General features: G+C 45.9%; 1 protein-coding gene across 1 annotated transcript in view; it reads right to left on the minus strand.

The window, feature by feature from the left end:
- The window catches only part of GPNMB (glycoprotein nmb), a gene marked incomplete at both ends in the record, with an annotated part of 34,210 nt that continues 9,375 nt past the window's right edge, over nucleotides 1-24,835 (minus strand). Inside the window, 9 exons of the mRNA XM_080700943.1 lie at nucleotides 1-154; nucleotides 1,441-1,534; nucleotides 3,722-3,930; nucleotides 8,084-8,180; nucleotides 10,275-10,373; nucleotides 14,677-14,988; nucleotides 15,841-15,999; nucleotides 17,181-17,354; nucleotides 23,714-23,857. Of these exons, the coding sequence (XP_080557069.1) occupies nucleotides 1-154; nucleotides 1,441-1,534; nucleotides 3,722-3,930; nucleotides 8,084-8,180; nucleotides 10,275-10,373; nucleotides 14,677-14,988; nucleotides 15,841-15,999; nucleotides 17,181-17,354; nucleotides 23,714-23,857 (1,442 nt within the window). The remainder of the gene's footprint in view (nucleotides 155-1,440; nucleotides 1,535-3,721; nucleotides 3,931-8,083; nucleotides 8,181-10,274; nucleotides 10,374-14,676; nucleotides 14,989-15,840; nucleotides 16,000-17,180; nucleotides 17,355-23,713; nucleotides 23,858-24,835) is intronic.

A 24,835-nucleotide genomic window follows, 5' to 3' on the forward strand; every position in this document is an offset into this window, starting at 1 on the left:
TTAAGGAACTCCCGGTTGGTTCTTGAGCAGTGGGTCCTTCTCTTGGTTTCCTGGGAAGAACATGGTCTTCGCATGGTTGAGGAAAACATCCAGGCCTTTGCCTTTGACCATTTTTCCAGAACCATTTCCTATGGGCTTGTATTCCTTGTGTTTTCTGCAAATAGCATGTTGAACAGTGATTAAAAAACAATCTTTGACTGAAATGCATTACATTCTACAATCTTTTTCATGCCAGGCACAGAAGTAATAATTCCATTTAATCTAGTCTATGGTTTGTAACACACTGGTAACTTATGAAAATAGTTATTTTCTCTTCATGCAAGAAATGTGCCTGTTTATTGTGATTTCAGATTGTATGTTAAACATTATATAGACACAATTTTGTAATGTTATAACTATCTGGTAGCATTTTTACATTTTTTAGAAAAAAAAAATCTCAGCAGGGCATGCCTATAATCCCAGTAGTTGGGAGATTGAGACAGGAGAATTGCCAGCCTCATCAATTTAGCAAGACCTTATTTTGAAAGCCGGATGTGATGGCACCTGCTTGTAATCCCAACATTCGGGAGGCTGAGACCAGAGGACCGTGAACTAACAGCCTCAGCTACTTAGTGAGACTCTCTGCAACTTAGTGAGACCCTGTTTTAAAAAATAAAGAATATTAGGGCTGGGGGTGTAGCTCAGAGGTAGAATGGCCCTGGGTTCCATCCCCAGTGCCGCAAAAAAAAAAAAAAAAAAAAAAAGACCTTATTTTGAAACAAAATATAAAGGTCTGGGGATATAGATTGGATATAGAATGCCCCTGGGATCAGTCCCCAGCACCAAAACAAAACAATCAAGCTGGGCATAGTGGCACATACTTATAATCCCAGCATTTGAGAGGCTAAGACAGGAGGATCGTGGTTCGAGGCCAGCCTCGGCTACTTAGTGAGGTCCTTTGCAACTCAGTGAGCCCCTGTTTCAAAATAAAGAATAAAAAAATAGGGCTGGGGTGTAGCTAGGAGGCAGAACGCCCCTGGGTTCATCTCCAGTACCACAAAAACAAAGAAACAAGCAAACAAAAACTCAGGAAAGTTAACAGGCCAGTTTGGTATTCACAGTTCAAAAGGAGATTTTCACCTTATATACAAAAAGTTTAAAAGAAAAAAATAGCCGGGCGTGGTGGTGCACGTTTGTAATCCCCGTGCTTGGGAGGCAGAGACAGGAGGATCGCGCTGGTTTGGAGCCAGTCTCGCTGGCTTAAGAGACCCTGTTTCCAAATAAAAAAATATAAAATAGGTCTGGGAGTGTAGCGAGGTAAAAGGGCTTCCAGGAACCCCAGTACTACCAAAAAGAAAAAGAAAAAAAAAGAAAAAAAGAAATGACACATTGACACAGAAATATGCTACTTACTTTGACAATATACTATAGAGATTTAAAGTGTTAGAACCAGAAACTTACTTGTACACCAAGATGGCGATCGCAGTAACAAATAGGGCCAAGCAACCAATAGAGATCAAGGCACCATCTGCCATTCTTAAAGAGGAGGCTGGGTCTTAAAACAGAAGCAAGACCGTATTAGTTATGTCTTTCACTTAGAAATCATGCTGCTCGTAATACCGTTAAATACATGAGGGAGGGCGCAGCCAAGATGTATGATTCCCTCTGGGCTTTTGGTAATTTTTCCCATTAAATAATATATAGTCTTTGGGCGAGCTTATCTTCCATTTAGAGAGTGAGTTAGCATGTCTGGAACACTGAGTTAAGAATTCAGAGGGAGCGCTGGCACAGTCTAGAGACAGCTGCTTAGGCTTCCGGGGAGCCTGCAGCGCCCAGGTGGTGAGGGGATCCTGTGATTACCTGTGCACCGCTCGCCTCTCATTAACTGCTCCTGCTAATCCTGGGAGTTGCCTGTGCTTCCCACACTCTTCCAGAGCTCCACGCCAGTGCAGGGAAAGCCCTTCCCCTGGTTCATCTGCAGGGCCCTCACTCCCAGCGCCTCCCAGGCGCTCTGCGGCACGGGCCGCGGGCACGGGCCACGGGCACGGGCCACGCCCCGCTTTCTCACCACTCTGCTCACTTCTTTTGTGCCTGCATCACCAGGCAAGGCAAAATTCAGCCATAAAGAACAAAATCATGTCATTTGCAGGAAACTGGATGGAACTGGAGAACATCACGCTAATTTAGATGGCCAGGCTTAGCCAATCAAAGGCCGCCATGTTTTCTCTTATATGTGGAAGCCAGAAATAAAAAGAAAAAAAGACTCATGGAAATTAGGATAGAGACCAGCAGAGTAGGATGAGAGAGGAGGTGTGGAGAAGGAAACAGATGGAATAATGTTATGTGGAGGTTCTCAGCAACTTAGTGAGACCTTGTTTCCAAATAAAGTATTAAAAAAAAAAGGTCTGGGAGTATAGCCCAATGGTAGAAAAAAAGCCCCTGGGTTCCACCCTCAGTACCACAAAAAGAAAACAAGAAAAAAAAAACACAAATAATGTTATGTGCATAAATGAATGTAGCGCTATGAATCTCACTCTGATGTATAATTACAATATACCCAGAACAAATTAATTTTTAGTTTAACTTTGCTTTTTCAGCACTGGAGATAGAACCCAGGGGCATTCTGGCATTCTACCTCTGAGATACACCCCCAGCCCCATTTTTTATTTTTTATTTTTATATTTATTTATTTTTTGGTGGTACTGGGGATGGAACCCTTCTACCTCTGGGCTACACTCTCAGACCTATTTTTTTTATATTTTATTTGAAAACAGAGTCTCTTAAGCCAGCAAGGCTGGCTTCGAACCTGCACGATCCTCCTGTCTCTGCCTCCCAAGCGCGGGGATTACAAGTGTGTGCCACCACGCCCGGCTATTTTTATTTTTATTTTTTATGGTACTGGGAATGGAGCCCGGGAGCATTCCATGTCTGAGCTACACCCCCAGCCCTACTTTTTATTCATATTTTGGATCAGGGTCTCACTGAGTTGCAAAGGGCCTCACTAAGTAGCTGAGGCTGACCTCAAATGGCAGTCTTCCTGTCTCAGCCTCCTGGATGCTGGGATTACAAGTGTGGGCCACCATGCCTGGCTATTTTTTATTTTTGAAACAGGGTCTCACTAAGTTGCAGAGGGTCTCACTAAGTATCTGAGGTTGGCTGTGAACCTGCGATCCTCCTGTCTCAGCCTCCTAAGTACTGGGATTAAAAATGTGCACCACCACACCTAGCTACAAATTAATTTTTTAAAGGCAGTGTAAACTGGGTACTGTGGTGCATACCTAAATCCCAGCACTTGGGAGGCTGAGACAGGAAGATCGCAGGTTCAAGGCTAACACACAGTCATGTAGCAGAAGAATGTTTAAAGAAAATATTAAAGGCTAAAGGAAACAATAAGGAATAGGAAAAGTCAAGAGCAGGCCATAACTGTGGAGCCATAACAAGCTCAGTTTAAAGAGGAGAGAGGAGGGAGGCGAGAATCACTTCAGTGACCTCGAGCAAGGCAGCGGGTCCGAGGGAGGCAGGTCAAGCCTCCTTACCAGGGAGCACGAGCCAGGGAGGGAGAAGGGCCCCACTGTGAGGGCTCTGCTTGGCATCCACAGGGCAGGCTCGAGGGAGGGCAAGGGAAGCAGCTGGAGGGAGAGGCAAGGCAAACCTTCAGTGCCCGGCCTGGATGCTCATCTCTGTTCTGGAATTAAACAGATAGTGAGCCCACTGTGGCCGTGCGGCGGTAGGAAATGCTCACCCTGGCCAGGGATGGAGATCAAGGTGTTCGTGAGGGCCAGACTTGCGCCGTCACTCAGCGTGAGGTTCACACAGTATGTCCCAGACCTGTTGAAGGCTCTTCTCACGGTCAGCGGGCACACGGCGTCCGCGTCCACAGCGCTGCAGACCACATTCTGGGCTGTCTGGCAGGTGGGGTCAGAAATGGCAGTGCAGACCTCTGTGGGGGTGCTGGACAGATTACAGAGGGGGTGAAAGGGGCAATGTCAGGTTGCTTGTTTTGTCAATAGGGACTGAATTCAGGGGTATTCTACCTTCCAGCTACACCCCCAGTTCTTTTGTTTTTATGTATGTATGTATGTATGTATGTATGTATGTATTTATTTTTGTGGTACTGGAAATGGAATCCAGGGGCATTCTTGTGAGCTACACTCCCAGCCCTATTTTAGTCTTTTTTTAGTCTTTTGTGTTTTTTTCTTTTGCGGTACTGAGGATGAAATTCAGGGGCATTCTACCTCCGAGCTACACCTCCAGCCCTATCCCCCCCCCCAGTATTCTTTTATTTATTTGTTTATTTTTGGTGGTACTGGGGATGGAACCCAGGGGCTTTCTACCTCCAGGCTACACTCCCAGACCTATTTTATATATGTTTTTTGGAAACAGGGTCTCAGTAAATTGCTAAGAGACTAAGTAGCTGAGGCTGGCTTCAAACATGTGGGATCCTCCTGTCTCAATCTCCCAAACACAGGGATTACAAGCATGCGCCACAATGCCCGGCTGTCTTCTTTTATTTTTGAAACAGGCTCTCACTGAGTTGTAAAGGGCCTTGCTAAGTAGCTGAGGCTGAATGCAAACCGCAGTCCTCCATTTTAAGCCCCTCGAATGCTGAGATTACAAGTATGTGCCACCATGCCTGATTGTTTTTATTTAGTGAGACAGAGTCTCACTAAATTGTTGAAGGTCTCCCTAAATAGCTGAGTCTGGCTGGTGAATCTACAATATTCTGGTCTCAGCCTCCCAAGTACCAGGATTATAGGAGTGCGCCGCCATGCCTGGCAGATTTCCTCTACCAGAATTTCCAAAAATGCAGATGGCTTAGGTGTTAGGCAAAGATATTAGATGTCAGAGCCGGCTCTGCCTGGGGCTGGTCAAATGCAACAGCAGCAGCAGCGGAGTGGCTGTTTACGCAGGATTTGCTGTGTGCGTAGTGCTGAGTTTAGACACATGGCAGTATCTTGTTTGTTCCTCTCGATGGGCCCATGAAAGAGGTAAGATTATCCCAGTGTAACAGTGAGGGGAAGTAACTGGGCCAAGGTCACACACAGCGCACATTCTGCTCCTCTCCCAGAGAGCTTCTTAGTTACTCTTTTTTCTACAAAATAAGGCCCCTTTCCATCCCATCCCATTCTCTTGGTTACTGTTTACGTATTCATTGTGGCATTGGGGATTGAACCCAGGGGCATTCTAACTCTGAGCTACACTCCATTTGGAAACAGGGTCTCTTAAGCCACTGAAGCTGGTTTAGAACCTGCGCGATCCTCCTGTCTCCGCCTCCCAAGCGCGGGGATTACAAGCGTGCGCCACCATGCCCGGCGCTTTTTTTTTTTTTTTTTTTTTTTCAGGTCTGAGGATGGAACCCACGGGCATTTTACCTCTGAGCCACACCCCCTGCCCTATTTTTATTCTTTATTTTGAAACAGGGTCTCACCAAGTTGTGGAGGACCTCACTAAGTAGCTGAAGCTGTCCACAAACTGCCATCCTCCGGTCTCAGCCTCCTGAATGTTGGTATTACAAGTGTGTGCCACCACGCCTGGTTTATTTTTTTTTTAATTTTTACTTACTTATTTATTTATTTTTGGTGGTACTGGGGTTCCTGGAAGCCCTTCTACCTCCGGGCTACACTCCCAGACCTATTTTATATTTTTGAAACAGGGTCTCTTACGCCAGCGCGGCTGGCTTTGAACCTGCGCGATCCTCCTGTCTCCGCCTCCCAAGCGCGGGGATTACAAGCGTGCGCCACCACGCCCGGCTTATTTTTTATTTTGAAACAGGGTCACACTAAGTTGTGGAAGACCTTGCTCAGTTGCTGAGGATGGCCATGAACCTGCGATCCTGTCTCAGCCTCCCAAGTACTGAGTTTACAAGCATGCACCACCACACCTGGCTATACATATATATATATATATATATATATATATATATATATATATATATATATATATTTTTTTTTTTTTTTTTGGTGGTACTGGGGTTCCTGGAAGTCCTTCTTCCTCCGGGCTACACTCCCAGACCTATTTTATATTTTTGAAACAGGGTCTCCTACGCCAGCACGGCTGGCTTCGAACCTGCGCGATTCTCCTGTCTCCGCCTCCCAAGCGCGGGGATTACAAGCGTGCGCCACCACGCCCGGCTATACTTATATTTAAATACATATTTTATTAGTTAATTTACATACTGTCTATGTCTATATTCAAATATATATTACTATTTAATTTACATACATGTAAATTAGTTGATTTGTTAACACATTTAATTGGTCATGAACAAATCAAGGGAATCAAATTCTTTTTTTTTTTTTAGTACTGGGAATTGAACCAGGAACATTCTACCTCTGAACTATACCCCAAGACCTTTTTAGTTTTTATTTATTTATTTTTGTGGGGGGGTCTAGGGATGGAACCCAGGGGCATTTGACCTCGGAGCTACACCCTCTGCCCTATTTTTTTATTCTTTATTTTGAAACAGGGTCTCACTGAGTTGCAGAGGGCCTCACTAAGTAGCTGAGGCTGGCCGTGAACTGCAATCCTCCGGTCTCAGCCTCCCGAATGCTGGGATTACAAGTGTGTGCCACCACGCCCAGCTTTTAGTTTTTATTTTGAAACAGAGTCTTATTAGGTTGTTGGAATTTCACTAAGTTTCTAAGGCTGGTATTGAACCTGCCATCCTCCTGTCTCAGCCTCCCAAGTACAGCTGGCATGTGCCACCATACCTGGCAGGAAATTAAATTCTTTTTTTTTTCTTTTGTGGTACTGGGGATTGAACCTAGGGTCATTCTATCTCCAAGAATATCCCCAGTTCTATTTTTTTTTTTTTTTTGGTACTGGGGGTGGAACCCAGGGGCATTCTACCTCCAAGCTACACCCCCAGCTCTATTTTTTTATTCTTTATTTTTAAAACAGGGTCTCACTGAGTTGCAAAGGGCCTCACTAAGTAGTAGCTGAGGCTGTCTGCGAACCTCGATCCTCCTGTCTCAGCCTCCCAAGTGCTGGGCTTACAAGTGTGCATCACAAGTTTTTTACCCCAATATGATGTATGAATATAATGCACCAATAAAAAAATTAAAAAAAAACCAAGTGTACATCATGTTTTATCTTGAAACAATGTCTCACTAAATTGCAGAGGCCCTCACAAGGTTGCTGAGGCCTGTCCTTGAACCTGCGATCCTCCTATCTTAGCCTCCCAGTTACTGAGATTACAAGCATGTGACACCACATCTGGCTGAAATCAATTTCTAATGGAAAAAGTTATGTAAATTATAGAGGGAAGAATATGCCTGGCGTGGGCTTCCTGTCCATCAGGAGGAGCCTCCAGGAGTTGAAGAGCCGCTGTGAGCTGGGCCTCCGGCCTGTGAGCCAGGCTCTGCCAGTTACCAGCCCTCCAAGATCCCCGCTGCCTTTATGGCCTCATCTGTGAAATGGGGAGACTCGGACTGTTATGAGGATTCAATATGAGGAGAGATGTGAAGTGCTAAGAACATACGAAGTGCTCACCTAGTTATAATTATTATTCGACTTAACCAACAACTAAAGATAACGAGCACTCTCAATTTTAACAAAAGCAGTGTGTGCTGGGCAGCGCCTTCTATGGCCCTTTGTAAAACCTTCCTCAGCTGGGGTTTCTAATAAACTGAACTTTTTTCAGTACTGGGAATTGAACTCAGTACTGGGTTCTCTATAGCTGAGGAATAAACCAATTTTTTTTTATTCTACTTTGAGACAGTGTCTTACTAAGTTGCCCAGGCTGGCCTTGAACCTGAGATCTTCCTGCCTCAGCCTCCCAAGTCTATTATAGGCGTGCGCCCTGGCTCCTGGTAATTAGTAGGAATTCAAATCAACTTAGAAGGGAAGATCCCCGCGCTTGAGAGGCAGAGACAGGAGGATCGCGCGGGTTCGAAGCCAGACGCGCGTGCTAGCTTAGGAGACCCTGTTTCCAAATAAAAAATATAAAAATAGGTCTGTGAGTGTAGCCCGGAGGTAGAAGGGCTTCCAGGAACCCCAGTACCACCAAAAAAAAAAAAAAAAGAAGGGAAGACAGGTGGCCCGGGCCTTCGCTCAGTCCATGGCACTTCACTTACCCCTCCTTCCGGCGGAGACCTGTACTTACGTCCCTTCGCAGGTCACAGTGAAGTCCACCCGGGCGCTCTCTGGCAAAGGCATCAGGACATTTGCTATCCGGACGATGCTGACCTCTAGGATTCCCTCTAACAAAACAACCGCATAGGAAAACACATCAAAATACAGTAGGAACTCTGGGCGTGGGGTGGTGCACACCTGTAATCCCAGTACATAGGAGGCTGAGATAGGAGGATCTCAGGTTGAGACCGGCCTCAGCAACTTAGTGAGACTCTCCACAAGTTAGTGAGACCCTGTTTCAAAATAAAAAATAAAAATAGGGCTGGGATGTAGCTCCGAGTTAGAATACCCCTGAGTTTGATCCCTAATATAAAAAAGGGAACAAAGCAAAACCAAACCACTTTGCTGTACATTAAATATTTGTGTCTTCCCAATTTCATATGTCAAAATCCTAACCAAGAGCCGGGCGTGGTGGTGCACACTTGCAATCCCAGCATTCGGGAGGCTGAGACCAGAGAGGGGAAAAAAATCTTAACCAAAGCAGGGCCTTCGGGAGGTGGTAGGATTTGGGTCCTTACTGAGAGACCCCAGAGCTCCCTTGTCCCTGCCTCCCCTTCTTTTTTCGATACTAGGATTGAATCTAGGACATTCCATAACTGAGCTACACCCTCAGCTTTTTTTAAAAATTTTTTTCTTTGCGGTACTGAGGATTGAACCCAGGGACAACCTCCAAGCTATACCCTCAGCCCTATTTTTTTATTTTTTTTAATTTTTGGTGGTCCTGGGTGTGGAACCCAGAGGCTTTCTACCTCCGGGCTATACTCCCAGACCTTTTTTATATTTTATTTGGAAACAGGGTCTCACTAAGTTGCTGAGAGCCTCACTAAGTAGCTGAGGGTGGCTTCGAACCCGTGCGATCCTCCCGTCTCAGCCTCCCAAGCACGGGGATTACAAGCGTGCGCCACCACGCCTGGCACTCAGCCCTATTTTTTATTCTCTACTTTTGAAATAAGGCCTCACTAAGTCGCAGAGTGCATCACTAAGTAGCTGAGGATGGTCATGAACCTGTGATCCTCCTGTCTCAGCCTCACAAGTACTGGGATTACAAGCGTGGGCCACCATGCCCGGCTCCCTCAGCCCTTTTTATTTTGAAACAGGGCATGTTAAGTTGCTGAGGCTGGCCTTGAACCTGCTATCCTCTTTTTCTAGCCTCTCAAGTACTGGGATTATAGGCCTGTGCCAGGGGCCAGCGTTCCCTTAACTCTTCTTCCATGTGAGGACACAGTAAGAAAATGGCGCCCCAAGAGCCAGGAGGCTGGCCCTCCCTGGACCCGGATCTGCTGCTACTGTGATCTTCCAGCCTCCGGAGCTGTGAGAAGTGCATTGTGCTGTTTACAAACACCCAGACCCTGATATCCCATTACAGAAGACTGAACGGATCACAACACACGCCATAAGGAATCTAAACTATAAAATAAAAAGTAAAAAGTGGAGGCAGCCTTCTTGCTAGGCAGACACACCCGGCCCTGGGGCTCTACCCCCATAGCTCTGTACGCACATCCACGCGGCCTTTCCAACGTCATACTGAACTCTCCCTCAATCCAACCCCGATTCTCATTTCTCGAGCCTCGGTGTGTGCCAGCAGCACCCCCTCTGGGAGGATGTTTTAAGAAAAAGAGACTTAAGACTAGAGGCTCCTGCAGCCACAGCTCGGGGAGTAGCCTGCTGCCCCCGCCAGTGGGGTTCACCCGGGTGCACCGCGTAGACTTCCACCCCCACCCTCAGAACCGAGGTGCCTGGGCCGGTCCTTGGTCCCCACCTGCTCCCCTTGCTACGTGCCTTGGGGCTGCGTCTAAAATGCTGCATGTGGCCTTGTCACTCCTGTTTTTCACATAAGGGGGTCACTGTGGAAGCCTAGGGAAGGGTTTGCGGATCGTGGGAACTGCATCCTGCCCCGTGCTCACCCCTCACGCTTAGATTACGGAGACGTACAAGGGGATCCAGGGCAGCAGGCTCCTGAGCCTGTGGGCTCATTTCCATGAGGATTTCTAGGGAAGGCGGGTGAGCAGGAGGGAGCCTGCAAATGGGGAGAGTCTTTGCATCATCACCTCGGACAGGGATTGGGGTGTCCCTGCCCCCCGCCTCTGCCCTTCTAGAGTTGGCGACGTGAGTGGATCGCCCAGGTAGGTTCTGAAATCCTTCCCACTGGTCTACAGCCTTACCTATAATTGTGATGGTGGCTTTAAAGTGACCATATCTGTTCACCTGGCAGCTGCCATCAGGAATCTCGCACGGCTCCAGGGAATCATCGCCAGCGGGTGCTGCAGTATTTGAATGACAGGGTTTTCTAATCGTTATTAAGAATGTAAACAGATGTCCATGATATAACCAAAAGGTTAGATGTCTGTCTATCCTTTAAAACCACCAAGTATTTATTTATTTATTTATTTATTTATTTATTTATTTATTTATTTATTTTGATGGTACTAGGGGTGGAACCCAGAGGCTTTCTACCTCTGGGCTATACTCCCAGACCTATTTTATACTTTATTTGGAAACAGGGTCTCACTAAGTTGCTGAGGCTGGCTTCCAACCTGCGTGATCCTCCTGTCTCAGCCTCCCAAACGTGGGGGTTACAAGCGTGCTCTACCACGCCTGGCTTAGCACCAAGTATTTTATATTATTAAATTGATGCAGAAATTTGAACTAAATATGTAAAAGTTTATACAGATGTGAGAGCTTAGGGCACTATAGCTGTTAACTTCTGTCAGTTGACATAATTCTGTCCCCCCTTTTTATGTGGTACTGGGGATGGAACCCAGGGCTCTTGCCAGGTGAGCCTCTACCACTGAGCTGCACCCCCAGCTCCAAACATAACCTGGTATCTTGTTTCAACATTGGGAGCAAATGTAAAGTAGGAGCTCTAGTAAAATGTTTGATAGAAGGATCACGATGAAATAAAGCAGGCCATAACTGATAGTCATATTTTAACTTTGGGGCTGGCATTTGAGGCTGAGACAGGAGGATCGCACAGGTTCGAAGCCAGCCTCAGCTACTGAGTGAGGCTCTCGGCAACTTAGTGAGACCCTGTTTCCAAATAAAATATAAAATCGGTGTGGGAGTATAGCCCGGAGGTAGAAAGCCCCTGGGTTCCACCCCCAGTACCATACACACACAAAAAGGAATATAAAGTAGGAAAGTTCTATATGGCATGATATGATAGATCTTTTTTGTTTTTGCGGGTCTGGGGATGGAACCCAGGGGCATTCAACCTTCGAGCTACACCCCCTTCCCTATTTTTTATTCTTTATTTTGAAACTGGGTCTCACTGAGTTGCAAAGGGCCTCACTAAGTAGCTGAGGCTGTCCGCGAACCGCGATACCTCTGGTCTCAGCCTCCCGAATGCTGGGATTACAAGCGTGTGCCACCACTCCCGGCATATAATAGATCTTGATACATATATTAAATAGATATATGGTATTACACTGATCAGCCTCAGTCTCACAAAGGTTTTTTTTCCTGATTTGTTCACAAAAGTCTGAAAAATAAATGCTAGTTCTGTCTTCTAAGGAAAGAGCATTCTATGACATGAAAGCAGTGCCACCTGCCCTGTGATTTAATCAGCTACCAAGCCGCCTCTCAGCTCCGCTCCCATCACAGGCTGTGGTTGCACTTGGTTTCTATTTTTGACTGTGCTTTATCATGAAGCTCCTTGCCAAAGCAGAGAGCACATTATTTTGGGCCAAAGCAATAAAAAAATCAGTAAAAATAACATATAGTGTTATTTATTTATTTATTTATTTATTTATTTATTTATTTATTTATTTATTTTTGCAGTACTGGGATTGGAACCAGGGGTGTTCTACCTCCGAGCTACAGGGAAAAAAAAAAAAAGAATAGTTTTTATTCTTTATTTTGAGCCAGGTGTGGTGGCGCACGCTTGTAATCCCTGCTAGGGAGGCGGAGACAGGAGAATAGCATAGGTTCGAAGCCAGCCGCACTGGTTTAAGAGACCCTTTTTCCAAATAAAAATATTCTTTATTTTGAAACAGGGTCTCACTGAGTTGCAAAGGGCCTCAATAAGTATCTCAGGCTGTCCGCGAACCTGCGATCCTCCTGTCTCAGCCTCTCAAATGCTGGGGTTATAACAAGTGTGTGCCGCCACACCCGTCATACACATAGTGTCTTGATTTAGATATTCTTTGTGTGGGGGAGGGCACTGGGGTTTGAACCCAGGGGTCTTCTGCCTCTGAGCTACACCCCCAGCCCTATTTTAGTGTTTATTTTGCAACAGCATCTCACTAAGCTGAGGGCTTTTAAATTGCTGAGGCTGGCTTCAAACTGGCGATCCTCCTGTCTCAGTCTCCCAAGTAGTGGAATTACAGGCCCGTGCCACCATGCTGAGGTCAAGATAGTCTTTACAAGATCTCATTTTATTACTGACACTGTAACAGTTTATTATTCATAACTAACAGATGCTGCCGGGTGTGGTGGCGCACGTTTGTAATCCCAGTATTTGGGAGGCTGAGACCAGAGGATCATGGTTTGCGGCCAGCCTCAGCTACTTAGTGAGGCCCTCTGCAACTCAGTGAGACCTGGTTTCAAAATAAAGAATAAAAAAATAGGGCAGGAGGTGCCGCCTGGAGGTTAAATGCCCCTGGGTTCCATCCCCAGACCCGCAAAAAAAAAAATAATAATAATAATAATAACTAACATGCTGATAGAAACAACTATTAAAAAGTCTGGACACTGTGAAGGAGCGCTCCCTGGGGCTTGGCTGTGGCGCCCTCTAGTGACCACTGGAGGACATCAGCCTGGGATGATGCTAAAATAAGCCAATGGCCCAAGAGAAGACCAGGCAGGGCGATGCTTCCCAAAGTGGACTCTTATGAGCTGTATTTATTTATTCTGCGGTTCTAGGAATTGAACACAGGGGTTCTACCTCTGAGCTACACCCCAGCCCTATGATTTTTTTTTTTTCGGTACTGGGGATGGAATCCAGGGGCACTCTACCTCCGAGCTACACCCCCAGCCCTATTTTTTTTTTTTTTTTTAATTTGGAAGCAAGGTCTCACTGAGTTGCCCTGGACCTCACTAAGTAGCTGAGGCTGTCTGCGAACCGCAATCCTCCTGTCTCAGCCTCCCAAATGCTGGGATTACAAGCATGTGCCACTGCGCCCAGCTTAATTTTTATTTTTGAAACAGGGTCTTGTTAATTTGCTAAGGTTGGCCTTGAACCTGCAGTCCTCCTGTCTCAGCCACCACACTGGGCCTAATAAAGTGGTGCCAGGGACTGAACAAACAGCTTCACACCTGCTAGGCAAGCTCTACTGCTGAGCTATATCCTTAGCCCCCAAAGAAAAGATCTCTTTTAAAAGTCATGGGCAGCCGGGCGTGGTGGCGCACGCTTGTAATCCCCACGCTTGGGAGGCAGAGACAGGAGGGTCGCGCGGTTTGGAGCCAGTCTCGCTGGCTTAAGAGACCCTGTTTCCAAATTTAAAAAAATATAAAATAGGTCTGGGAGTGTAGCCTGGAGGTAGAAGGGCTTCCAGGAACCCCAGTACCACCACCACCAAAAAAAAAAGTCATGGGCAGCTGGGTGTGATGGCACATGCTTGTAATCCCAGCATTTGAGAGGCTGAGACAGGAGGGTCACAGTTTGTGGACAGCCTCAGCTACTTAGTGAGTTTCTTTGCAACTCAGTGAGACCCTGTTTCAAAATAAATAATAATAATAAAAAGTCATGGGATGAGCTGGGTGTGATGGTACACACTTGTGATCCCAGCATTTGGGAGGCTGAGACAGGAGGATCACAGTTCACAGACAGCCTCAGCTACTTAGTGAGGCTCTGTGCAACTCAGTGAGATCCTATTTCAAAACAAAAATAAAAAATAGTGCTGAGGCTGTAGCTCAGAGTTAGAATGCCCTTAGGTTCCATCCCCAGCACCACATACACAAACACAAAAGTAAATAGGGCTGGGGGTGTGGCCTGAAGGTAAAATGCCCTGGGTTCAATCTCTAGTACCAAAAATTAAAAAAAAAAATTAAAGAAAGCCGGTGTGTTGGTGCACATTTTTAATCCCAGCATTTGGGAGGCTGAGACTGGAGGATCGCGGTTCGCGGATAGCCTCAGCTACTTAGTGAGGCCCTCTGCAACTCAGTGAGACCCTGTCTCAAAATAAAAAAATAAAAAATAGGTCAGGAGGTGTAGCTCAGAGGTCGAATGCCCCTGGGTTTCATCCCCAGACCCACAAAAAAAAGAAAGAAAATAAAAATACAAATCAGCAAAATGGAATCACAGCAGTGACTACACAATTCTTCCAAGTATTTATTTATTTATCTACTTACTTACTTACTTACTTACTTACTTACTTATTTTTGCTGGGGTTGAACCCAGGCCCTTGCTCATGCTAGGCAAGCACTCTACCATCCCAGCCCCCAAGTAGGAATTTAATAATATAAGCTAGGCTTGGAGGAGGGTATGGCTCAGTGGTGGACCACTTGCACTGTATGTGTGAACACCAGGTTGAATCCCTAGCACACAGAACAAAACAACAACAAAAACCTATGTGAATTTTTTAGCCACTAAAGAATCTGCTCAAAGATGACCCAGGAAATGCTCACCTGAGCAAGGGGTTGGCTGTGGAGGGCTGGGCCAGGACAGAGGACAAGGGCCTGGCACGGCGGCCTGCACGGTGAGGTTCAGGTTGAAGGTCCCATTGAGCACGTACGTGTGATTCAGAGTGTGGTTACTGGAAACAAACAGGCCGGTGTTGTCGCCGAAGTTCCACTTGTAATAGATGGCAGAGTAGTTGAGGAAGTGGTAGGGGTCGTGAACCAGGACGTCAAACACAATGGGGAGGTCTCTGAGGAAGGTTTCGTCAGAGACGTTTCGGTCATGCTTCTGGGACATGGTCACAAACACAGGAATCTCATCTGAGAGACATCACCGGAAGGAAGAAACGCACCATTGATTCACTTCAAGCAGAGGACGACGACTAGGCTTTTAGGCCCAAATTTTTAAATTAAGGGTAACTCAGGGCCATACTTTCCTTTTCTTCTCTAAGTTTTCTATAGTTTCTCCAAGTTATTTTAGAAATCAGATAGGATACAACATAATAAAATATATTAGCTTGAGGAGGTGCCCAGATGAATCATAAACTAACCCAGAACAAGTGGCAGGCTTGCTTCCTCCTTCTCCTCTTCTTCCTCCTCCTTTTTGGTACTGGAGATTAAACTCAGGGGCATTCTACCTCTAAATTACAACTCAGCCTTTTTTTGAAACAAATAACCTAAATCTCAAACTTGCAATCCTCCTGTCTCAGCCTCCAAGCACTGGGCGTACAGGGGTGCACCAACCATATCCTGCTACCAGGCCCTCTTTCCTTGCCCTCCCTCTCTCCCTCCCTCCCTTCCTTCCTCCCTTCCCTTCTTCCTCTTCTTATCCTCCTCCTCCTCCTTTTCTCTCTATTTCTTTCTTTCTTCCTTTCTTTCTTCCTCTCTTTCTTTCCTTTCTTACTTTCTTTCTGGACTGGGGATTGAACCAGCAGCATTCTACCTTCTAGTTACACCCCAGCTGTATTTTATTTTTATTTTGAAACAAGGTTTCCCTAGGTTGATGAGAGTCTCACTACTTCTTGAGACTGCCCTCAAACCTGCGATCCTCCTGTCTCAGCGTCTAAGTCCTGGGAGTACAGGGCTGTGCCACGGCGCCTGGTTACGTGGGCCTCTTCTTAAGCAGGTGTCAACAGAACCAAATGGCTCGTCCTCAGAATCCACAACACGCACCTGTTACCGTGTACACATCTTGAACTTGTGCAATGGGAATGTACACCCGGCCGTGTTGTCGGTAGACAGTCACTTTCATGACTTGGGGGCCAACTGTCATGTTGGCTGTGTTGATGGAAATTCTTGCTGAACACCGTCCCAGTTTCTGGAAATATTGACCTACGAGAGGATGGAAGTTTTTAGTTATCAGTGACACTGCACATCTTTACAGGAAGTTGCTTCTGAAGGTCTAGAGACTGCCACTGCGAGGTTGCCAAGCAGGGGTGATAGATAGGACAGGGAAATAGAGCTGCTCCAGGAAGGGGCGGGTCGCTGTGGGAAAACCTTACAAAGCAGACCACAGGTGGATGGTTGGTTGGTTAAAATGAGAAGAGCTGTCTGGAATGGAATATTATTGAAATAATAGTATTATTATTAGCTTGTGGAATAATACAATTAGCCCTTAGTTTACAAGTAAATACTTCCCACAAGGGATTGGCACTTGAAATAAACATTTTTTTCCTATAGAAAATACATGAAATGTGAGATTGAGGTTTCTAAGAGAGTTAAAAATTATCCAAAAATCTACCTTATTTTGGGGACTACAGCTATATTATTAAGTAGATTTTCTTTTTGTGGCACTGAGGATTTAACCCAGAGGTATTCTACTTCTGAGGTACAGCCCCAGTTCTATTATACATATATATATATATATATATATATATATATATATAGAGAGAGAGAGAGAGAGAGAGAGAGAGAGAAAGAGAGAGAGAGAGAAAGAGAAAGAGTCTGGGGATGGAACCCAGGGGCATTCTACCTCCGAGCTACACCCCCTGCCCTATTTTTTTATTCTTTATTCTGAAACCAGGTCTCACTAAGTCGCAGAGGGCCTCACTAAGTAGCTGTGGCTGTCCGCGAACCATGATTCTCCAGTCTCAGCCTCCCGAATGCTGGGATTACAAGGGTGCACCACCACGCCCGGCTTATATTTTTTTATTTTGAAATAGGATCTCACTAAGTTGCGGAGGGCCTTGCTAAACTACTGAGGCTGGCCTTGAACCTGCAATCCTGATGTCTCAGCCTCCTAAGTACTGGGATTACAAGTGTGCACCACCATGCCTGGCTGAATCTGTTTTTATCTTCTTTTTCATATTTCGAGTCTTTGGTGCCTGGAAACTCACTTGGCAAAGTGAGCCAGGATTTTGTTTCCTCTCACTGTCCACCCACGCTGAAGAGAGTTAACGGAGTAAGTGCTGCTGATCTTTCCGAGTTATCATCTCAATTTTAGAATAAAAAAAGAGAAGGTTTATGCTGTGAAACAAGGTCAGGAGAGGGAGGAGAAGTTGTAAACGCCCAACCGAGAGTGTGGAAGGTGTAGACTAAGCTCCATTTCTTGCATCCATGAGGGCGGGGGAAGGGCTTCCCGTCGGGGAACGCGTGGTGCTGGCCGCGGCTGCTGCCATTTCCCCCGTCGCCGTCCTCTGACCAGGCCGTCCAATTGTAAACGTCTGGGTCGGGAGACAAAGCAGTGTCTGGACAGAGAAAGGAACAAGCCATGACGGTCCCTGCCTCTGAATGCCAAAGGCCATCATGGAATTAAATACTTCCTCTTTTTTTTTTTTTCATAACCAGTTTAAAAGTCGTTACAAAACTAAAACCCCTAAAAAGCCAGTGTTCAGAACTGGCCCAATGGTATGCTTCTGACTCCTGCACTTTTCTGCATATATGTTATAGTTCAATAAAAATATTATATACGGGAAAGTTCAAACTGCAGGTTTCAGGTTGAACTTTTCTGTGTATCTTTCCACTGAGCCTGCAAATCTCAGATCAAAGCGCAGGGTGCTTAATCTTTTCATTTTGACCTACTCTGTCTGTAGCTCCCCATCCCAGCTCACTTGACATCCTGGGGCTCTGTTCCTAAATACTTCGGCACACTTTTTTGTGTGTGTGGTGCTAGGATTTGAACCCAGGGACATTCCACCTCTGAGCTACACCCCCAGTCCTAATTTTAATTATTTTGAAACAGGTCTCACTAAGTTGCGGAGGGCCTCACTAAGTAGCTGAAGCTATCCGCGAACCACGATCCTCAGGTCTCAGCCTCCCAAGTACTGGGATTACAATCCTGCACCACCACGCTCAGCTTCAGCACACATCCTCTAAAAGCAAGTATATTCAGCTGGGTAGGTGCAGTGGTGCACACCTGCAATCCCAGTACTTGGGAGGCTGAGACAGGAGTATTGCAGGATTGAGGTATTATAGTTAGATATAAAATGCCCCCTAAAGAGCTTATTTATTAATATTTGGAACTGATGTAATTGAGTTGTGAGAACCATAATGTCATCATCATAATGGATTTATCTGGGTGGTGCCCTAGGCCAATAGGGTGTGGCTGTAGGTGGGTCCTTGGGGTGTGGCCTTGGGGATTATATACATGGTCCCTTCCCCCCCCTCTCCACCTCTCTCCCTTCCAGCCTCCACGGTTTGAGCACAGCCCATTTGCTCTCCCTCTCCCCATTTCCTACTGCCATGCTCTGAGATCCTCAGTTGCTGGCCTCACATGGACTGAACCTGAAACTGTAAGAAAATAAATCTTCTTTCCTTTAAATGACATGGTCACTTTAGATTATAGCTGTAAGAATTCTGACCTGAACATGAGGTTAGCCTCAGCCACCTATAAAGTCCTCTGCAATCTAGTGAGACTCTGTTTCAAAAGCAAACTTAAAAAGGGCTGAGAGTGTAGGTTGGAGGTAAAATATCCCTGGGTTCAATTCCCAGTACAAAAAATTAAACAAATACTTATATAAAATAAAATCTAAGGGCCGGGCATGGTGGCGCACGCTTGTAATCCCAGCATTTAGGAGGCTGACACTGGAGGATCGCAGTTCGCAGACAGCCTCAGCTACTTAATGAGGCCCTCCACAACTTAGTGAGACCCTGTTTCAAAATAAAGAATAAAAAATAGGGCAGGGGGTGTAGCTCAGAGGTCAAATGCCCCTGGGCTCCATCCCCAGACCCGCAAAAAAAAAAAAAAAAAAGAATCTGTATGTCTGTGTATGTCTATATAGATATAAATATAGATGGAAATACATAGAAAGAAGCAAAAATTTAAATTACTGAATCTAGGTGGAGGTATTTGGGTGCTTAATACACCCTTTTTAAATTTTTGTGTATGTATGGTATTTAAAAAATTTAGCTGTGCATGGTGGCATACGCTTGTAATCCCCACACTTGGGAGGTGGAGACAGGAGGTGGGAAGCGGAGACAGGAGGTGGGAGGCAGAGACAGGAGGTTCGCGCAGGTTCAAAGCCAGCCGCGCTGGCTTAAGAGACCCTGTTTCCAAATAAAAAAATATAAAATAGGTCTGGGAGTGTAGCCCAGAAGTAGGAGGGCTTCCAGGAACCCCAGTAACACACACACACACACACAAAAAAAAAAATTAAAGCCGGGTGTGGTGGCGCACGCTTGTAATCCCAGCATTCGGGAGACTGAGACTGGAGGATCGTGTTTTTGCAGCCAGTCTCAGCTACTTAGTGAGGCCCTGTTTCAAAATAAAGAGTAAAAAATAGGGCAGGGGATATAGCTCAGAGGTCAAATGCCCCTGGGTTCCACCCCCAAACCCGAAAAAACATTTTTTTTTTTTTTTTTTGGTGGTACTGGGGTTCCTGGAAGCCCTTCTACCTCCGGGCTACACTCCCAGACCTATTTTTACATTTTTATTTGGAAACAGGGTCTCCTAAGCCAGCGCACGGGGCTGGCTTCGAACCTGCGCGATCCTCCTGTTTCTGCCTCCCAAGCGCGGGGATTACAAGCGTGCGCCACCACGCCCGGCGAAAAAACATTTTTTTAAATTAAAAATTTTACTTTGTGAGCCAGGCATGGTGGCACACGCTTGTAATCCCAGCATTCGGGAGGCTGAGACCGGAGGATCGCAGTTCCCAGCAAGCCTCAGCTACTTAGTGAGGCCCTCTGCAACTCAGTGAGACCCGGTTTCAAAATAAAGAATAAAAAATAGGGCAGGGGATGTAACTTGGAGGTCAAATGCCCCTGGGTTCCATCCTCAGACCCGCAACAAAAATTTACTTTGTGTGTGTGTGCTAAGGATTGGACCTAGAAGTTTACCTCTGAGCTACAACCCTAGCCCTATTTTATTTGGAAACAGGGTCTTGCTAAATTGATGTGAGTGGAGACAAGGGGATCGCGCAGGTTCAAGGCCAGCCTCGCTGGCTTAAGAGAGCCTGTTTCCAAATAAAAATATATAAAAAATAAGTCTGTAGACGACCTGCTCATAGTGACAGAGACCAGAGCCTGATGCACAGCAAGGCTGGTGCCAGGGCCTCAGAGGCCAGTATAGGAGCCTGCCAGGTGGCTAGGCCAGTGCCGGGGCCAGTGAGGCTGGGATTGGAGCCTGTCAAGGGGTGAGGCCGGTGCCTGGGCCAGTGAGGCAGGGATCTGGGCCTGCCATGAGGCAAGGCTGGTGCTGGGGCCTTGAAGGCCGGGATCGGAGCCTGCCATGTGGCGAGGCTGGTGCTGGGGTCACCAAGGCAGGGATCGGTGCCTGGCATGTGGTGAGGCTGTAGCTAGAGCCAGCGAGGCCAGATTAGGAGCTTGCTTTAAGGCAAGGCTGGTGCTGGGGCCTCTGAGGCCGGGCTCAGAGCCTGCCATGAGGCAAGGCCAGTGCTGGAGCCAGCAAGGCCGGGATCAGAGTTGGCCAGGTGGCCAGGCTGGTGCCGGGGCCTTCAAGAGTGGGATCAGAACTTGCAATGTGGCATACACAGAGAAATATCACAGGGGAAAAAAAAAAACCAAAAACAGATGCTTTCCCTAATTTGCAAAAACTAGGAAGAAGTGGGTAATAGGAGGAGATCTAGTTGAAGAAAGGGCCCTATAGAGGAGCAATTAAGGTGACCAGTCAGAGGGGATGGGATGGGGGAAGATGGAATCTCTTTAAAACACATGATGAAGCCGAGCGTTGTGGCACACGCTTGTAATCCCCGAATTTGGGAAGCGGAGACAGGAGGATTGCGCAGGTTCGAAGCCAGCCATGCTGGTTTAAGAGACCCTGTTTCCAAATAAAAAAATATAAAATAGGTCTGGGAGTGTAGCCCAGAGGTTGAAGGGCTTCCAGGAACCCCAGTACCACCAAAAAACAAAAACAAAAACAAAACAAAACACATGATGTACATAAACAAATATATCAAAGTTAATCACTAAATCAAGCATGGGATAGAGGGAGGGGGAGGGAATGGGATGGGGATAGAATAAAGGCTAATTGGATGATGTGTGCTTGTATATCCTCACAAGTCTTGTATTCCATTGTGATGTTTGACTACAATGCACCAATAAAAATATATTAAATTATAAATAAATAAATAAATTGATGTGAGCTTCACTGAATTAATGAGGCTGGCTTTGAACCTGCGATCCTCCCAAGTACTATCTCAGCCTCCCAAGTACTGGGATTACAGGCTCCACCATGCCCAGCATGTTTTTTAATTTTAAACAATTAATAATACCTTATTTATTTATTGCAGTACTGGGGCATTCTACCTCTGAGCTACACCCCTAGCCTTATTTTTTATTCTTTATTTTGAAACATGATCTCACTGAGTTGCAAAGGGCCTCACTAAGTAGCTGAGGCTGTCCACAAACCTCGATCCTCCTGCCTCAGCCTCCCAAATGTTGGGATTACAAGAGTGCACCCCCATGCTGGGTTTATATCTTTTATATTTGTAATCAGTCCATTTACTCTGTTTTATTTGTGTCTCTGATGTGTGTATGTGTGTGTGTGTGTGCTGCTGGGGACTGAACCTAGGGACACTCTACCTGCTGAGGCTGGCTTCAAAACTGATCCTCTTGTCTCAGCCTCTTAACTACTGGGATTACAGGTACTCACTACTCTGCCTAGCTGTCACTGATATACTGTGACACTATAATGCACCAATAAAAGTATAAAAAAAGAAAACATTTTATTAGTATATGTTATTATTCTTTTTCTCTCCCCCCTCTCTCCTCCTCCTCCTCCTCCTCCTCCTCCACCTCCTCCTCCTCCTCCTCCTTCTCCTCCTTCTCCTCCTCCTTCTCTTTATACTAGAGATTAAACCCGGGGCATTCTACCTCTGAGAAACACCTCCAGGCCTTTTTATTTTGAAACAGGGTCTCCCTAAATTACCATGTGTTGCTGGCTTTGAACCTGTGACCCTCCTGTCTCCACCTGTCCAGTACTGGGATTACAGGCTGTGTCTCCTTACTCAGCTTCCTTTTTATTCTTAAATTGTCCCAAATAAGGCCAGTAGAAACCCCTTCAAGGCTGGCTCCCATATCCTTTGGACATAAGCCCATTAGTCTTTGAGTGTTTCCTTATTCCTTTTTTGTGTGTGTGTGTGTGTGTGTGTGTGTGTGTGTGTGTGTGTGTGTGTGTGATGCTGGGGATGGAACCCAGGGGCATTCTACCTCCGAGCTACACCCCAGCCCTATTTAATTAATTAATTAGTTAATTAATTAATTTTTTGTGGCACTAGAGATTGAACCCAGGGGCATTCTACCTCTGAGTCACACCCCAGCCCTATTTTATTTTTTACTTAGAAAAGATTTCACTAAGTTGCGGAAGGCCTCACTAAATTGTTGAGGCTGGCAGCAAACCTGCAATCCTCCTGTCTCAATCTCCCAAATATTGGGATTGCTGGCATGCAACACCACACCCAGCGCAATTAGCTGCGCGTATCGTACCTTTCCTTGATATATTTCTCTGTGTGTGTGTGTGTGTATTACTGAGGACTGAATGAGGGGCATTCTAATACTCAGCTACACCACCAGCCTGTTTTATTTTTTTGTTTTTGAAACAGAATCTTGCTAGATTGCTACGTTTCCGGGGCTGTCCTCAAACTTGCAATCCTCTTGTCTCAGCCTCCCAAGTACTAGGATTACAGGTGAGTGCCACCACACTGGGCTTATATTTGTACTATTTATTTATTTATTTATTTATTTATTTATTTTGCAGTACTGGGGATGAAACCCAGGGGCACTCTACCTCTGAACAACACCCCCAGCCTATTTTTTATTTTTTATTTTGAACAGGTCTCACTGGATTGCAGAGGGCCTCACTAAGAGCTGAGGCTGTCCATGAACTGTGATCCTCCTGTCTTAGCCTCCCAAATGCTGGGATTACAAGTGTGTACCACCACGCTTGGCTTATATTTGTACTTTTTAACATGTAAAAATAACTAATTTATTTCTTTAACCAAGAGCAAAGTAACACTCAAATACACATTTTTTAGCGTTTGTGTCAACCGCACAGCAATGCTTCAGAAATACTGGCTAGCAGATATTAAGCCAATCAGCAGACATTTGTCAAAGTGGCTATTTTTTTTCTTTCAGTACTGGAGATAGAACCTTGAGACATTCTACCTCCGAGCTACACCCACCCCTAGACCTATTTTTTTTATTCTTTATTTTAAAACAGGGTCTCACTGAGTTGCAAAGAGCCTCACTAAGTAGCTGAGGCTGTCGACAAACCGCGAACCTCCTGTCTCAGCTTCCCTAATGCTGGGATTATAAGTGTGCACCACCGTGCCCGGCAAGGTGGCTATTCTTTAAATTGCTAAAAAAAAAAAAAAAAAAATTGCAAGCAATTCAAATCAAAACCAGAGACTCAATGAGGTCTTCTCTGTCCAATCAACTGAACACCAAGAAAAAGCTGAGTGTGGCAATGTTGTTTTCTAAGAGGGTCCCAGCACCAGAGAAAGCCAGTGTGCTGAAAGATCTTGCTGATGCTGATGAGGGGCGGGAGGACCCCCCCCCCCTTGTCATTCACTGGGGAGGGGGTGGCGCTGACACTTGTGCCTGTTAGAGCCACGCTCAGGGATCTCCAGTGGCTCAGGAGAATGGTTCTTACCGTTTCTGCAGTTCTTCTCATAGACTATGTTGCCACTGGCATCTTCCTTTTGGCATCTGGGGAATACCAGGTTCACCACAAAGGTTATGTTTGAGCCCAGCAGTGCGGGGGAGTCGCTGGTCAGGATCGCCTGCACACGGCTTCCTAGGGCAACACAGAGTGAAGCTCAGAGCTAGTCTCTCCTTTTACCCGTAAATATACATTTAAAGTTAAAGCCATTGCTAAGGGCCGGGCGTGGTGGCGCACGCTTATAATCCCCGCGCTTGGGAGGCTGAGACAGGAGGATCGCACGGGTTCCAAGCCAGCCTCAGCTACTTAGTAAGGCTTTCAGCAACTTAGTGAGACCCCGTTTCCAATTAAAATGTAAAAAAGAAAAAGGTCTGGGAGTATAGTCCGGAGGTAGAAAGCCTCTGGGTTCCACTCCCAGTACCACCAAAAAAAAGCCATTGCTAAGGCTTAGAGGACCCATATGCCTCTTCAAACATTTTTATTTTATTTGAGACAGAGACTTCTTAAATTGTCCAGGCTGGTCACATCAAGCTAAGCCAAAAAAAAATTTTTTTTTTCTTTTTGCAGTGCTGGGGATGAAACTCAGGAGCATTCTACCTCCGAGTTATACCCCTAGCCCTATTTTTATTCTTTATTTGGAAACAGGATCTCACTAAATTGTGAGAGCCTCACTAAGTAGCTGAGCCTGTACTTGAACCGCAGTCCTCCTGTCTCAGCCTCCCAAGTACTGGTATTACAAGCATGCACCACCACGACTGGCTTAAGCCACACCTTTTTATCTTTATTTTTTTGGTGCTGGAGATTGAATGCAGGGAGGGGCATTCTACCTCACAGTCTCACCCCTGGCCCTTTTTATTTCTTTCTTATTTTGAAACAAAGTCTTGCTAGGTTGCTGAGGCTGGTCTCAAACCCATAGTCCTCCTATTTCATCCTCCTGAGTACTGGGATTACAGGCATGCGTCACCACGCCCAACCTAAGCCATGATGATATACACACACACACACACACACACACACACACACACACACACACACACATATATATATACATATATATATATATATTTTTTTTTTCTGATACTGGGGGTGAAATCCAGGGCCTTTCCACCTCCG

This window comes from Muscardinus avellanarius (genome assembly GCF_963383645.1).
Source record: "Muscardinus avellanarius genome assembly, chromosome: 9".
Lineage (NCBI taxonomy): Eukaryota > Metazoa > Chordata > Mammalia > Rodentia > Gliridae > Muscardinus > Muscardinus avellanarius.